This window comes from Aphis gossypii, chromosome 1 (assembly GCF_020184175.1).
Source record: "Aphis gossypii isolate Hap1 chromosome 1, ASM2018417v2, whole genome shotgun sequence".
Taxonomy (NCBI): domain Eukaryota; kingdom Metazoa; phylum Arthropoda; class Insecta; order Hemiptera; family Aphididae; genus Aphis; species Aphis gossypii.
The window spans coordinates 19,043,991-19,058,958 of record NC_065530.1 but is presented as its reverse complement, the minus strand read 5'-3'; the positions used below and the strand labels follow the sequence as shown (position 1 = coordinate 19,058,958).

Sequence of the window (14,968 nt, the reverse complement as noted above, 5' to 3'; positions counted from 1 at the left end):
AGGTCTACTTCTTTTGACTAAAATTAAAATACTTATAATCTATACTAGTCCAAATTTTGATTTTTATGCATTGAAATATTCAAAAAAATATTTTTCTTCAGTAAATAAAATTAAAAATATACAAAATAAAAAACTAAAAAATATAACAATAAAAATTAAATAATAAATAATTTTTTTTAAATGTTGTTTTATTTTGATTAGAAAATAAGAGAAACATTTTTTTAAACTAATACATTTTGAAATAATGAGTGTTGCTCGATAAATAAATCATAAAAAGATCACAATTTGTAAGTATAAAAAAAACAGTATTGGTCTACTCACTACATCCTATTTCTGTGAAGTGAGTATGGGTCATAATTTTAAATATTTAACAGAAAAATAAAAAATAAATGTATGCATGCTTCAAATAATATATTATTGTTGTCAAAAGAATGTAAAATAATTTTAAAATAGTATAATAAATGTTACAGAATACAAATAAATACAATGTTATGTGCAAAAGTTTCAATAATATCTCAAATATAGTGAAAATATGATACAATGATAGTGTTATGAACTTATGATGAAACATATACGGTATACTTAAAATATAACTAAACAAAAATAATAATTAGTTACAACGTACGTGTTTTCATTAGCTTATGAAATTTGCAATTGCTTGAAAATTCCACATTCCATGTTTTTGAAGGAAAATGGACACCCGAATTTTACTTTGGTGAGTGCGGAGTAGGTACATACATATTAATTAGTAATTATTAAAATATAATATCAATATTTACCATTCAATTCGCATAAATATAAGCTGCACTATTTTTATGATGTGGCATTTATTAATTGTTTAAAGTTTATAACGAGTAGAGTGATAATTTCGTAAACAAATGGAACATAATAGTACTTACCTACTTAAAAACATTCCATTGCACTTAATTTTCCCTTGGGACTTGTTTACAACATTTTCATATCTAAACCAATCAATTTTTAAAACGTATTATACATTCTCCAAACCGAAAAAAAATTATTGTTTATTATAATTATCTTTTAATTCATTAGAAATAAAACATTTAATACATTATTAAAAGGATTTAAGTGTTATGTAGATGATTTGTGAAGAGGCTTGCGTGACTGAACACAAACAATAGTTGAACGACATCACGTTATAACTTTATGCTCGTATCGTAGTTATGGAATTAAAATACTCTACAAATGGAAAATAACATGATACAACAGCCTAGCTCCATAATTTTAAATCAACAGTTGATTCTATATTTTTTTATTAATGTGAATTTAGATAAACTAAGAACAAATAAATTATGAAATAAGTTTTTTGGATATACGTTTATTCGATACTTCACTTACAAAAAACAACTCTTTGTACATATTACAGTTTATAAAACCACTATGATTTGTACTTGATTTACCAAAACAATAATTTTTCTTTCTTCCATAATCCAAACTTAATTTGAACTTTTCATTTTAAATAAAGATTTTCTAGTTTAACGAAATTGGATATACCAAAGTTTTGATTAAACAATAGAAAACTTAAATAAAAGTTTCACTTGTTTTAGTTTTGGCGTCAAATGCTGATTTAATATAGGTACTTCATTTTCTTAATTTATTAATTCATCATAAACTTTCTGAAGCTATAGGTATTCTAGGTATGTATAAAGAATAAACTGGCAATCTAGTTTGAATTATGAACTTTTATACAACAACTAGTAATGTAATTAATGAATAATTATAACCATCTCCAAGTTATTATTGTGGTAACGGTTTAATATCCGTATTTTTTACTTTCTGTACTTGTATGACGTATAAATACATAATGAAATAGTGTATATTCCTACTGTTATAGTATAATATTATATAAATTTCAGTGAATATAATACTAATAATTAAACATTTTAATTATAGGTAGGTAGGTACCTATACTAACATCCATAGACAAATATAATTTTTATCTTATTTATAAAAAATATTTCTTAACTGGCTCAATTAAGAATTACAAAACCAATTTTACTATTTAGTACTTCATTTCAACCTTCAATAAGTACAATAACTCTATTTTTAGTTCTATGTTTCAATATCCATAACTAGATTACCAGTATAACTTAATTTTGAGTTTTTCAATAATAAATATTTATAGTAAAAAAATTTGGTAGTTTAATAAAATATCATACCTTTTACCTGTACTCAATAGATAATCAATATTATACATAGCAATAGTAAATATATTATAATAAATACTATCAATCAATTTATATGACCAACTTTTTGATGTATTTTTACGACATTACAAAATATTTATTAGTACTTAAAAAAGTTTTTATCGAAAAAAATACACATTATTATAAAATGTTAACATACAATCACTAAATACATAATGTAAAAGCTTAACTCAGATTAACACGCTGAATAAGAATAACAATAGGCACTCTAAGTATTTATAGTTGTGTGTGGTAATAGGTAGTTTAATAGCTTAATTAAATATTAAACACTATATTTTTACTGTGTTTAAAACTTACTATTATAAGTCATAACCTAATTGCCTTGCATTGTTATAAGATAAGCGCCTTTATATATTATAATATATCAATATTTCATAAACAATGACCACTAGTAAAATGGTAAATTAATTCCTAAATGACATGTTTTATTAAACGTAAACGTCATAGTATCATAGTACAATAAAACTTCCTATAGCTGTATTTAAAAATTGGGCAATTTGTATCCTTTTATTTACTCCAGTTATATTTGGTACTTGCAGATTTATATTCGACAGCACAATTTTTGATATCAGACTTTCTACATTTTTAAATGCTTGTTAATTATGCAACATTGGTTCAGGAAATCGAACCGTTTCTGATCAATGTCAACCAATATCCATGATTATAGCTGCGACATATACCTAATACTATGTAATAGACTCATAGAGAATAGAAATTTTCTAGCGTGCGTATAATAAAATGGTATAACCTGCGGTATGCACAATACATATAATTTGTAATTTGTGCAAATTAATAATAATTTTAATTCAAGATTAACCTTACTGTAGTTATTTTAATCACAGGTTAAAATTTTATATTCATAATTTATTATAATAATATGGAATTGGTAATTTTCATACTTAAATATATGTTTACTCCAAAACCGAAATACATCGTCCAATTCAGAGTAGATACTTATCAACCACTTAATATAAAATTGAAAATTACGGGATACGTATAATCTTTGACAGAGGTTTGTACAAAATGGTTTGTTATTACAATTTTATATTTATATTTTAAATTTTATCATTTTTAGCACAGTTTTTTAATGCGTTAAATTCATTAAAATTTGGAGATGAATTCAGTCTAGGAGAAAGGATAGTTGACACGGAATGCTTTTGCTTCACGTTAATAACATAGTAACCAAATTTTTAAAGTTATTCAACAATTATATCAGTTTTTTATTCTACTGTATATATTTATTTATATCTATTAATATAATATGGTATTATTTGATATAAAATGTAGCGATCTATGCAGTCTCTGTATATTATCGTTTCCATAATAACCGTTTTTGGTCAATAGAAGTAACTAATAACTATATTGTATTAATTTAGTGATATGATGTGTTAATTGTTAATTTTTAATATTTTTAAACAAAACTTTAAAAATATTTTATCATAATTTTCTAGTTAACGGTTCTTCATATTTATTTACAAATAATAATTACTCGGGGAAACATATGTCGTTTTTTATGGTTTTTTTAATAAGTTTGATGATTACTTCAATTTGTTTGGGTCGTTGTGGCTGTATTCCGTATCACTATTTCGACAACGGCGCCTCAGATGTGGTAAACTTGGGCATTTGTGGGCAGTCGAACGTCAACGGCCTTAAAACACTATTTAAAGAGTAAGATAGTCGGAATATTTTATTTTTTATTCAAACAATCATGTTCGTATAAACGTTTAATACAGTCGATCTAAAACGATTTTGCAATAAATGTATCTGATTGTCATCGTGTTTGCGTTTTCTATAGAGTTTCTGAAACCAAATCAACTGTAATGAATCTCCCTACACGTGGTCTGTTTTACCCAGATGACATGTTTTTTACGAATTGGGCTCCAAGAGTTCTCACAACAGATTGTTCAGAAAAACAGTCATCGGTGACGACTCCATCGGGTTCTATTTTTAAGTACACTACAGAGATAACAAAGTAAGCATTGAAATTTCCTGCAATTAAATACAATCAAAGTTTTTAGAGCAGTGCAATTGAAATTAATATATTTTTTTGAGATACTTACGAAAATCAGTAGCAATACTAATAATTATATCGCATGCTGGGTGAAAGAGTATATTTTTATTTCGAAACTTCGTCTCTATAACTAGGTGTTTTGCCGACACAATAAACGCATATAAAAACGTAAAATTCAATTGTTTCTAGGACCCACGGCCACCTGTTGAAAGTTTAAAAAAAACTAATTTGACGTGTTTTTATACAAATAAACTAGAATGTTAAAAAAAAACATCGCTGTATCTTTTAAAACAATAATTATATCGGTGGTCTAAAAATTTACTACTAAAGGTCTTAAATTCCGTTTTTTTTTACTGAATACACTATATTATTTGCATTATCTGGGTAAACTGCATGGGTATACAATATTTTTATATTTATACATATAAGTTTTACGTATTCATGATTTTAACGTATATTTTTAAGAGTATTATATTACTATTATAGATATTTAATAATAAAGTAGGTAGTGTTGCTATAGAAAAAATCAAACGGAAGAAGCGAATTATAAATACATAATAAAATAACTGTTTTAATAATACATTTATGTAAAATAATAACATTCTATACACTTAAAAAATGAACTTTTAAAGATTTCGTTTGATTAAACAAAAATTTAATTTCTCAGTTTATTTTTAATTTCATAAAAGAAGTACTGTTTATCTGTACTCCTCTTTCTCTCCACTCAACATAGGTGTACCTTGAGGGATCCAAAGGCCTAACCTAAATAGGTAAACATGGTTGCACCCACCCAACCTTTTAACTTTTTACACCCAAAAACGCAACATGATTGCACTCTGCAGGAATAAGGACGATTGACCCCATTTTACCTATTTACTTGTAAAAAACACACAACGATTACTCTGGAACCTATAATATAGGTATTGCCCTTTTAATAATTTTCCAATACATTATTTTAAAATACAGACGAATTAAATTACAATCAAAAAAATATGACAAATGTTTATTTTTTTATTATTTATTCGTATATCAGTAAATGTCTATAATTCCATGCGTTGCGTATTAATATAGTATACATTCGAACTCGATTAACTCAAAGTCAAAGTTAAAAGTTCGAGTTACCAAATCTAAATGTATTTTTAAATAGTGTATTAAAAAGTTTTTAGAAGGGCAATAGTGCAATACCTATATTATACTATATTATAGGCTCTATAAGTGCAATCGTGTTGCGTTTTTTGGATGTAAAAAGGTAAGGAGGCACAATCGTGTTACACCCAAGTATACACCACTTTAAACATTAAATATCTAAATATACACACATTTTAGAAAATTTGGTCTTTTAAGTGTTGTTCACTTGTTCTAAATTATATAATGCCTTAGGTAAACTTAATTTAACTTGTCCAGCATGCTTTATCGTTTTTTTTTAGTGCATATTAATCGAATATGTAAGTGTAATGTGGTATTACAACTTCTATAGAAATTATGAAAAAACAAAAATATTACTAACAACTGTCAGCCAAAAAAATTCATCATACGCCCAAAATTCATCGCTAGGCAATAAAAAAACAACATTAAGCTTGAAAAATTCGCCGTTTGACCGGCATAAATTTACTCGAGGACATCGAAGGTCCACTCGTACACGTCTTCAAAAGACTACGGTCGATGGACAAAAGTTCTCCGCGGATGCCGTACAAATGTCAACCAAAGTTCACTTGCAAAATTCCTCACGAAAACTACAGAAGTCGTCGCGTGAAAAGTCAACAACCCTCCGTAAATCGACACGTAGATCTAAGAAATCGTCGGCAATCCATCAAAAAGTTGTTGAGAAGTCCAATGTCGCAGCAACCACTCCATCTTTCTTCGACTACTACGCAGATGATGGCGAAGATACGACTATAAATTAACTTCGTGAAAATTTTTACTGGTTAGATGTTGCCAATATATAATTCACTATATACTAGTACGTATACCGTGCCATGTTGTACATTTATTATTATTATAATTAAATATATTGTATTGGATAAACCATTATTCAATTATTACAGCATTCAATGTTAATACATTTATTAAATTGAAATTCGATTAATGATTTAAATATATATTTTCTCATTTGGATATAAGCCTCTTGAGATCTGTATCAATCTGACACTGACTATTTTTAAATCATGTTTATATGATTGTATAAATATCTTATAGGATTATTTGAATTTATACAGGTATAAATAATAATATAATAATAATATTACCATTATTATCTAATACTGCGTGCTAAATATAAATAAATACCTATCAGTTAAACCACGCATGGTACGCTCTATGCAAAATATTTATTATATTATTATTATTATATTACAAACATCTACGCAATAGTATACGTTTTTTTCCCGTTTGATACTCCTTTACAATAACATAATATTATATTAGTATGTAAACATCACACGTGACGAACTGCGTCAATGAGCGTTGCGCCTGATTTATCGTCTGCAAACAATATGTCATCGCATCATATTAATATGTTATGTACCCCGTATGTCGGACGCGTGTTCGTGAACGACGTTTAAAAATATTTCAATATGAACGATGAGTAATACGTTTCTATTGTTAAATTAAACATAAATTCTTATCGAAAATTCCAATTGTATCCAAAAAAATATTTAATGCTATCTGAAAAACAGATAAAAAAATTGAATTAAAAAGTAATTCAAACTTAAATTTACATAGTTTTTACAGTTTTTTTTTATTTTTATGCTTAATCCTAATAGCTATTAATAAGTCTATAGGTAACGCTAGTGGCAAAGAGGCCATGCCCTCCCCCCAATCATCCATATATTTTTTTATTTTAGTTTTATATTATCAGTACGTTCATAGACTATAAATAAAAAGTTGTTACCTGTATATTTTATTAATTTCAGTAGGATGTATTTACTATTATATTTGGTTAAATAATGAGTAGGCATATGAATTGCCTCTATTTTTTTATTATGTAGTGTAATGTGTAAACAATACAAATAAGACTTTTTTATTCCCCCCCCCCTTAAGAAATTCTGGCTATGCCACTGGGTAACCCGCTATTATAATAAAAATATTAATTTAAACAATAATATTTATGTGTTATAGGTATAATAATTATAATGCAATATAACTTTATTCCATATTTTTATTATTTGGATTCTGTTTTGTTATATAAACCACTATAAGCCTATGCCGAGTGGTTACTATAGATGGTCACTATAGGTAATGGTACTATGGTAGGGTTAAATTCGAAATCATCGTAAAGAAAACATGATTCTGAGCGAAGATAGTCGTCAGCCTATATATTTAATAAGTAGAGTTCGAATTTATATTTTATTGTAGGGATCTCCAATCTTTTTTAACGCATATAATTTTAAATTTTTAAATTTTAGATATCTACTCGCACATTTACCGTCCTATGGGGCCTCGGGCCGGTTAAAATTTATTCGCTAGCCGTAGTTTAGAGACCCCTGTTCTGTTGAAACGTTTGAAATATGATGTTTATAAGATTTATATACAACAAAAATTGATGAAATATTTCCGAAATATTCTAAAGAAAAATTAATTATTATTAATTTATTTAACCATGATTTATAACTTCATAATCATAATTCTTATGAAAAACAAAAAATAATATCTTAAATATTTTATTATTTAATATTTTGTTAAATTAAACATGCAATATATAATTATGATTATAAATTATAATGTTATATTTTGAAGGGTTATTTGCAATTAATTTGCGAAATATTGACTTATTTTTCGAATTGATCAAATAAAGTCGGGAGACCAACTTCTCATACAGCATTATTCCACCGTTCCGAATTTAAAATAACAACTAGTAGATGAAACGTTTACACTATTTACCCGTGTTAATAATATTAGTACCTACCTTATTTTTATTTTTTTATTAATATTAAAATATTTTTGACTTGAATACTTTTTTTTCCACTAAGTATTATCCCAACTTATTATGCGTATTTCAATAACACACATACACATCTGCGCGACTAATTTTTATTTTGAATTTTCATCGTTATTTTTTCGTTTTAATTTAAGAAATGGCATTCCTCGACTTGTTAGGATACATTTTTGCATTTTTTGGGCAGTTTTCATTGATCAAAAAACAGATCACGATTTAACTTTAGCTTTTTCGCTATAATACCTATGTATATCATACTAAACATGGGTACAGTGGAACGATAAACGGCCTCTAATGCCGTAATAATATGTATCGATTTCATAATTGCGAGTGATCTAAGTGATCTATACGAACGGCAACGTTTCCGTCCACCACTACATTATTAGGTATATCGCGGCGTCATTACCGCGATTCCCGTGCGCCGTAGATTGCGGAGCGATTATAGTTAAGAGTTTGTCACGGCGCACTCGATCACAATATATAAATCACTGTGACGGCGTTCGGTCTGATCTAATCGCCGTCATGTCGCCGAACCATCGCCGCCGCGTCCTCGACGTCCTCGTTCTCTGCAGCGCCGCGATGGCGTTGACCGCCGGCCGCGCTGCGACCTCGCCGTCTCCTCCTCACTTCCGCGCGGCCAACATACTGGCCGTGGAAACGGTGCCGGGCCGGAGCCACTGGAATTTCATGAGCGCCGTGCTGCGGGCGCTCACCGACCGCGGCCACTCGGTGGTGGCGTTCACCTCTTACCCTTCCCAGCAGTCGCCGACGTCCGGCCACGGCAATTACACGGAAGTGGACACTTCCGCGGTGTTGCGCCGACACGCCGGCGAACGGGCGTCTCGCGTGCTGTCCGACTACAGCCGGCTGTCGTACATCGTGCCGTCCGTGGTCCGGTGGAGCAGGGAGTTCTGCGACGCGGTGTACGACATGGAACAGGTCCGGGCGCTCATGGTCAACGGCACCGACACGGCGGCCCGGTTCGACCTGCTGGTCACCGAGCCACTGGGCTCCGAGTGCGTGGCCCACCTGGCCGCCGCCGTCGGTCTGCCCATGGTGTACGTGGTGCCGACGCCCATGATCACGTACATGCAACCGTCCATCGTCGGCCACTCGGCCAATCCGGCGTACGTGCCGCACCTGCTCTACGGCTCGGCGGTCCGGGCGTTCCGGCACAGGTTGGCCAACACGGCCGTGTACGCTTACGGCCGGTTGGTCCGGTGGTACGCCGAGCTGACGGCCCGCCGTCGGCCGTACGACGTCGGCGCGCCCGCCAAACCGTCAGTCGTGTTCGTCAACAGCCATCACGTCACCGAGCCTACGATGTTACTGCCCCCAAACGTCGTACACGTCGGTGGAATACACTTGGACCGAGCCAACGGCGCACTGCCGACCGTGAGTTTACACCTGTTTTGGTTTTTTGATGGGTCGACCACCGATTATTCATGGATAGGCGCGATTAAAAGAGGAGTTAAAATCGTTTAATCATATCCACGGGGTCTTCGCCAAAGCTGTCGACGACTTAAAAAACGACCGCGCCGACTAAAATAAATATCGTCAGATATCCAAAAGAGTTCGTTTCTGCGATTGTATGTGCTATTTTGTTATATTATTTATGTACGTGACATTATTATTGTGAATGAATAATGAACCGATGATATAAAGAAGTGGTCCGAAACCAACATTTTCAAATCGGAGTATCGAACGCTGATTAAAAATAACGAAAAGAAACATTGCAGTGTCCCAAGTGTTTTTGGGGAGTAGGACCATAAATTAATTTATAACATTGTAAATTAAATATATTCCACAGTTTGTAGTGTTTGTACGCCTAGTTGTGCCTTTTTTTTTCTGCTTTCAAACTGAGCTATATCCTTTTTGGAGGTGCCGTACCCCGCTCGGCTTGACAAATTTCAAATAGGATAATACTTTTTGTTTCGCTTTAATCTCGTTATGTCTTCATTTAATAAGGTATAATATTATGTATACGTCAAATGATTAAAAACTGTACACATCATAACGAATAAAAACGATATTTTTAAAGTTTCATATTTAATTATTAAAATCAAAGTTCAAACATAAACAACAGTTTGTATATACTAAACGCTGAGCGAAGACGAACAATTATATTTTCAACCATAAACGTATAATAAAATATTATATCATGCTGTACAGTGTACAGTATAATATTATAAATATGAACCCGCACGGCCATAACCCTTTTCAACAACTCACTTCGTTTATCAGACGGACATTATGTCCAAAATAAAGTTTTAATCCGCACGAGATATAGGTCTACGTGTCTATATTCTTAGGTTACAAGCTTATAAAAAAATCTAAATACTAATACGTTAATACTTATACAGTTGTAGTGCACTTGAAAATATTATTATTACACTTTTTTAATTAAAATCTTGAAGTACCCTTATATAGTATACAACATTTATGTACCTACTTAAGAATCGTAAAGTAATAATAAGCTTAAGTTTGAACATCCAAATACTTGCTATTGTTTTAAATAGAATAAAGACATATGATGTACATACATGTTTCCACAATACTTTTGTAATATATTTAAATATTACATACTATCATACATGATATATAACATAAATTATTTAAGAATTCGTTTTATTCTTTAATTACTTATTAGTTATCAATTACTACGTCATAATACTCAATAAAACACAATTTTTGAAAGATTTTTAGATTCTTAATAGAGTTATTTTCATTCAAATATATTATTTCTGAGGATTTGAAACTTCTGCCTACATTATCATTATATTTTAAATACATAATAACATTTTCATACCCAAATTTTTGGTTGAAGTTAATTCAATCTACTGTATTACAAAAATATGTATAAAAAAATATACTTAGTAATATAAGTTAACAAACCGTTTAAATCATTTTTGACCGTGTTCGCTCAAAAATGTTTTTTGCAATAATTATTCATTTATTCAACAATTATAATGTATCATTTAATTTGGAAAAAAAATAAACATAAATTACAGTAATTTTCTCAATTAAATACGTTCAACGCCTACTGTGCATCAGAGCGGTTACCTATTTTACCACTTTTTTATTTTATACATTTCTAATCAAATATTCTAATTAAATTAATAAATATCTTGAAAGATGAAATACAAAGCTTAAAAAAATAGAAAAATAGAAAAATAGCTTATGTCTTGTTTTCGCATAATCAAATTATACTTGCATAATGTATATTATAGGAATACATAGATACTCTTAGATTTCAATTTTTAAATTTAGTATAAACTGAAACAAATTATAATGAATTTTTAACTTTTCAGAATATCCAAGAATTTATTGAAAACTCCCCCCATGGTGTTATATATTTTACCTTCGGATCAGTCGTAGCCATGTCAAGTTTACCAGACCATATTCAGGATACATTTAAAAACGTATTTCGACAAATACCTCAAAGAGTTTTGTGGAAATTCGAAGGTGAAATGAAAGACAAACCGAATAATGTGATGACAGGCAACTGGTTTCCACAACGTGATGTTTTGTGTAAGTATTTATTTTCGACGATATAATTTTTAAGCTTATGGAGTTTTTATTTTATTAAATTCAGTCCTTAAAATTGGGTAAATTTTAGTACGAAAATTAAAGTGAGTAGTACGAAATTTAAAAGTGTGCTTTAAACAATTTTTGTGTTGTTAATTATATCATGTTAGATTCGGCCGATTTGGGACTATGCATGTTAGTACGAAAATGTGTATATTTTAGAGGCTGATTAAACAATATGTATAAAGATTAACTTTTACTGGTATACCTAGGTACATATCTATTAATTTTGTAATTATTAAATTTAAACTTTGTAGTTTTTATAGGCTCACGTGTGATTATCTATATTATATTATAAATTATATTCAAATTATATCATAGTAACAAAACATAATGCCATATTGATATAATTAATTATATAAGACATAAGTAGGTACGTAAGTAAGTAGGGTAATTTTACCCTTTACGATTAATAATTATTATTATTCATTGATTACTTGTGGAATATTATATGTAATTATGTCTATGTTTATTTTTAATAAAATAATTAGAAATAAGTAGTTATTTATTAGCGACTTGAATGATTATAATTACTATTAACTATATTATGGCAATTTTATACTATTATAGTACATCCAAACGTCAAATTGTTTATTAGTCATGGTGGGATATCTGGCGTGTACGAAGCAGTGGATGCGGGCGTTCCAGTTTTGGGCTTTCCGCTTTACTACGATCAACCGAGAAACTTGCAAAGTCTAGTGGACGCGGGTATGGCGATCACAATGGAATTGTTGTCGATCACTGAACAACAATTTCTACACGGCATCAAAGAACTTTTACATAATAAAAAGTATGACAAATAAATTATAAAAATGATGTTCTAAACTATTTTGGCATTTTGGCAAATATCTTAACTAGTAAGGGCTACAGCGATACTTCCAAAAAACCTTTAAAAATTTTTTTGTTCTATGCACTGCTCATAGTCTTAATTTTCTTCTTGGAGATATCATATAGCGTCAAAACCATTAACCAACTGCTATGACTTATTCAATGTAATAATATTCAAATATTTCACTATTTTCAATTTCTATACTTAAAGGTAGTCAATTTCTCTGAAGTTCGTTAATTTTGACTCAATTTATATAAATAATAAAACAATTAGGTAAAAGTAAAATACATGTATGACATCAGATTAGGTACTCGAAATTATTTTTTTGGCTAAGCATCGCAAATCCTAAAAAAAGCACTAATTAAAAGTCCTTATGTATTACGTCTTAAATTGTTTTATGCTTTAGTTATACATTTCAAAAAATATTTAAACATTTTTAATGGATTTTTTTTATTATTATAATAATTATTACACTTTTACAGTTACACAAAAAATGCTTTAATCACAGCGGAACGTTTCAAAGATCGTCCGATGACGCCTCAAGAGTCGGTCGTTTATTGGACAGAGTACGTCCTTCGTCACAAAGGTGCACACCACTTAAAATCCGAAGCCCTAAACCTCACATGGTATCAATACATGTTATTGGATGTGATTCTTGTCTTTGTCGTGTCGTTCCTGGCCATAATGTACTTGATTTACAAGATGTTTAAATATTTTTATTCACTTGCCACCAATTACTTGATTAGTGTCAAAATTAAACAACAATAGGTAATAACTAATAATATGTAATTAATTAGTTACATTCTTCAGAAAATTTTAACACATCTATTGAAATTGTAACACCTGTCTTAGATGACTTAGGTAATAACTGTAAAAATCAATCGTTGATCTCTGCCTTACACTCACACATAACGTTTATTTATATTGTATAAATTATGATATTAAGTAGACATAGGTAAATTTCAATGATATATTGTGCACTGCATAACGTATAGTACAATTTTTCTATGCCCTTACTCATTAGTCATCACATTATTATATGATTTCAATATTATGTCTAGAAAAGGAATATATGGTAAATAGGTAAATATTATACTATTCAGGTGGTACGCTGTTAGTAGATTGATAGGTAGAAACGTATAACCAGGTATCTAATGAAAAATCTTAGATACTTAACATTTAACAATATAATTTATTAATCTATGCTTAATCAAAATCTTCAAGTTTATGATTTTATTACTTTAAATATTTGTTAATCTTCATTAAAATTGTATTATATTGTTACAAGTTACAACATGAACATTTTAAATACACCATATGGCATACGGATAGATGTTCTATGTATTGAAAATTATCTTTATTGCCTACATTGATCATAACTAATAAAAAAAGTTAAGTTTAAGTAGTTTAAGTAGAAATAATCAATTTATAATTATAAGTTCATTAGCTTATAATCTGTAAATATAATATATTTTTAATTTTTAATATCATTTTAATACACCTATTTGTATAAAATATATGTAAGTACCTTACGTACCTTAGTAATCTGTTTAATCAATTTATTTTAATATTTAATCACCTACATAATTTTAGTGGTTATATAATAGTGATAATATGTGATGTAATTATGAAAATTTTACTATCATTTTCTACTACTGTCTTGATAATTAGTATTTTTATACTTAGTAGGTACTTGGTAGTATAATAATAATATTATAAAATATATTAAAAAAAATAAATAAAATTATTTAACATAAACATTTTATTTACCTATCCTAAAACATGTACTTTTAAAATTTTAATTATTGAATACCCATTATGAATAATAATTATTAAACTTTATTTATACAAGTCAAGTTTATATCAAATTATATCATATAATATAAGCTTAAATTTATACTAGGTAACAAATAAGTATCGCCTCTATTGGGATTTTTATCCTTTTAGAGACGTTATTTATTACTTAGTTACGCTTTTATGGACTATTACCAGATCTAAACCTATTCTGCTAGTGACGATTTATTACACGTAGTATTAAATTAAAAACTACTGAGGTGAGGTCACTCACAGGTGTCATGATAGATTTTTTACGGTTTGGTGGCTAAAGGATAACAGACAACTAAACAAACAGGTAGCTTAAAGCTTTATTTTTATTAGTTACCTATCTATACTAAGTTATTTATTGTTCTTAGTAGGATTATAATTTATAATAACAATAATAAATCAAATGGTCAAAAAAAATCAATTAACGATAGATAACGTAATGTTGTCTCAATCCATCTTAAGTTGTAAAACGTTATCTTCTACTAACGTAAATTCACAACTTGATATTGTGTGGATTGTGAACTGTAAAAAACAGATTTCGTATCTAGTCATACTTT

General features: G+C 29.2%; 3 protein-coding genes across 3 annotated transcripts in view; 2 read left to right on the top strand and 1 right to left on the bottom strand.

The window, feature by feature from the left end:
• The window catches only part of LOC114124288 (PXMP2/4 family protein 3), a 225,254-nt gene that overhangs the window by 65,578 nt on the left and 144,708 nt on the right, over positions 1-14,968 (bottom strand). The gene's annotated exons all lie outside the window — the stretch shown is intronic.
• On the top strand, positions 3,578-6,283 carry LOC114124301 (uncharacterized). The gene is made up of 3 exons (XM_027987510.2): positions 3,578-3,893; positions 4,021-4,197; positions 5,714-6,283. The coding sequence occupies exons 1-3, from the start codon at positions 3,727-3,729 to the stop codon at positions 6,138-6,140; spliced, it is 771 nt and encodes a 256-aa protein (XP_027843311.2). The 5' UTR covers positions 3,578-3,726; the 3' UTR covers positions 6,141-6,283.
• On the top strand, positions 8,610-14,154 carry LOC114124293 (UDP-glucosyltransferase 2). The gene is made up of 4 exons (XM_050210862.1): positions 8,610-9,565; positions 11,482-11,701; positions 12,329-12,548; positions 13,070-14,154. Exons 1-4 carry the CDS (start codon positions 8,693-8,695, stop codon positions 13,353-13,355), a joined length of 1,599 nt encoding a protein of 532 aa, XP_050066819.1. The 5' UTR covers positions 8,610-8,692; the 3' UTR covers positions 13,356-14,154.

Bases quoted from the DNA above. Each gene is read 5' to 3' on its own strand.
- LOC114124293 (XM_050210862.1), top strand. From the start codon at position 8,693: ATGTCGCCGAACCATCGCCGCCGCGTCCTCGACGTCCTCGTTCTCTGC. The intron at 9,566-11,481 runs GTGAGTTTACAC...TTAACTTTTCAG, and splicing joins CCAACGGCGCACTGCCGACC to AATATCCAAGAATTTATTGA. The intron at 11,702-12,328 runs GTAAGTATTTAT...ATACTATTATAG, and splicing joins TCCACAACGTGATGTTTTGT to TACATCCAAACGTCAAATTG.
- LOC114124301 (XM_027987510.2), top strand. From the start codon at position 3,727: ATGTCGTTTTTTATGGTTTTTTTAATAAGTTTGATGATTACTTCAATT. The intron at 3,894-4,020 runs GTAAGATAGTCG...CGTTTTCTATAG, and splicing joins CTTAAAACACTATTTAAAGA to AGTTTCTGAAACCAAATCAA. The intron at 4,198-5,713 runs GTAAGCATTGAA...CAACTTCTATAG, and splicing joins TACACTACAGAGATAACAAA to AAATTATGAAAAAACAAAAA.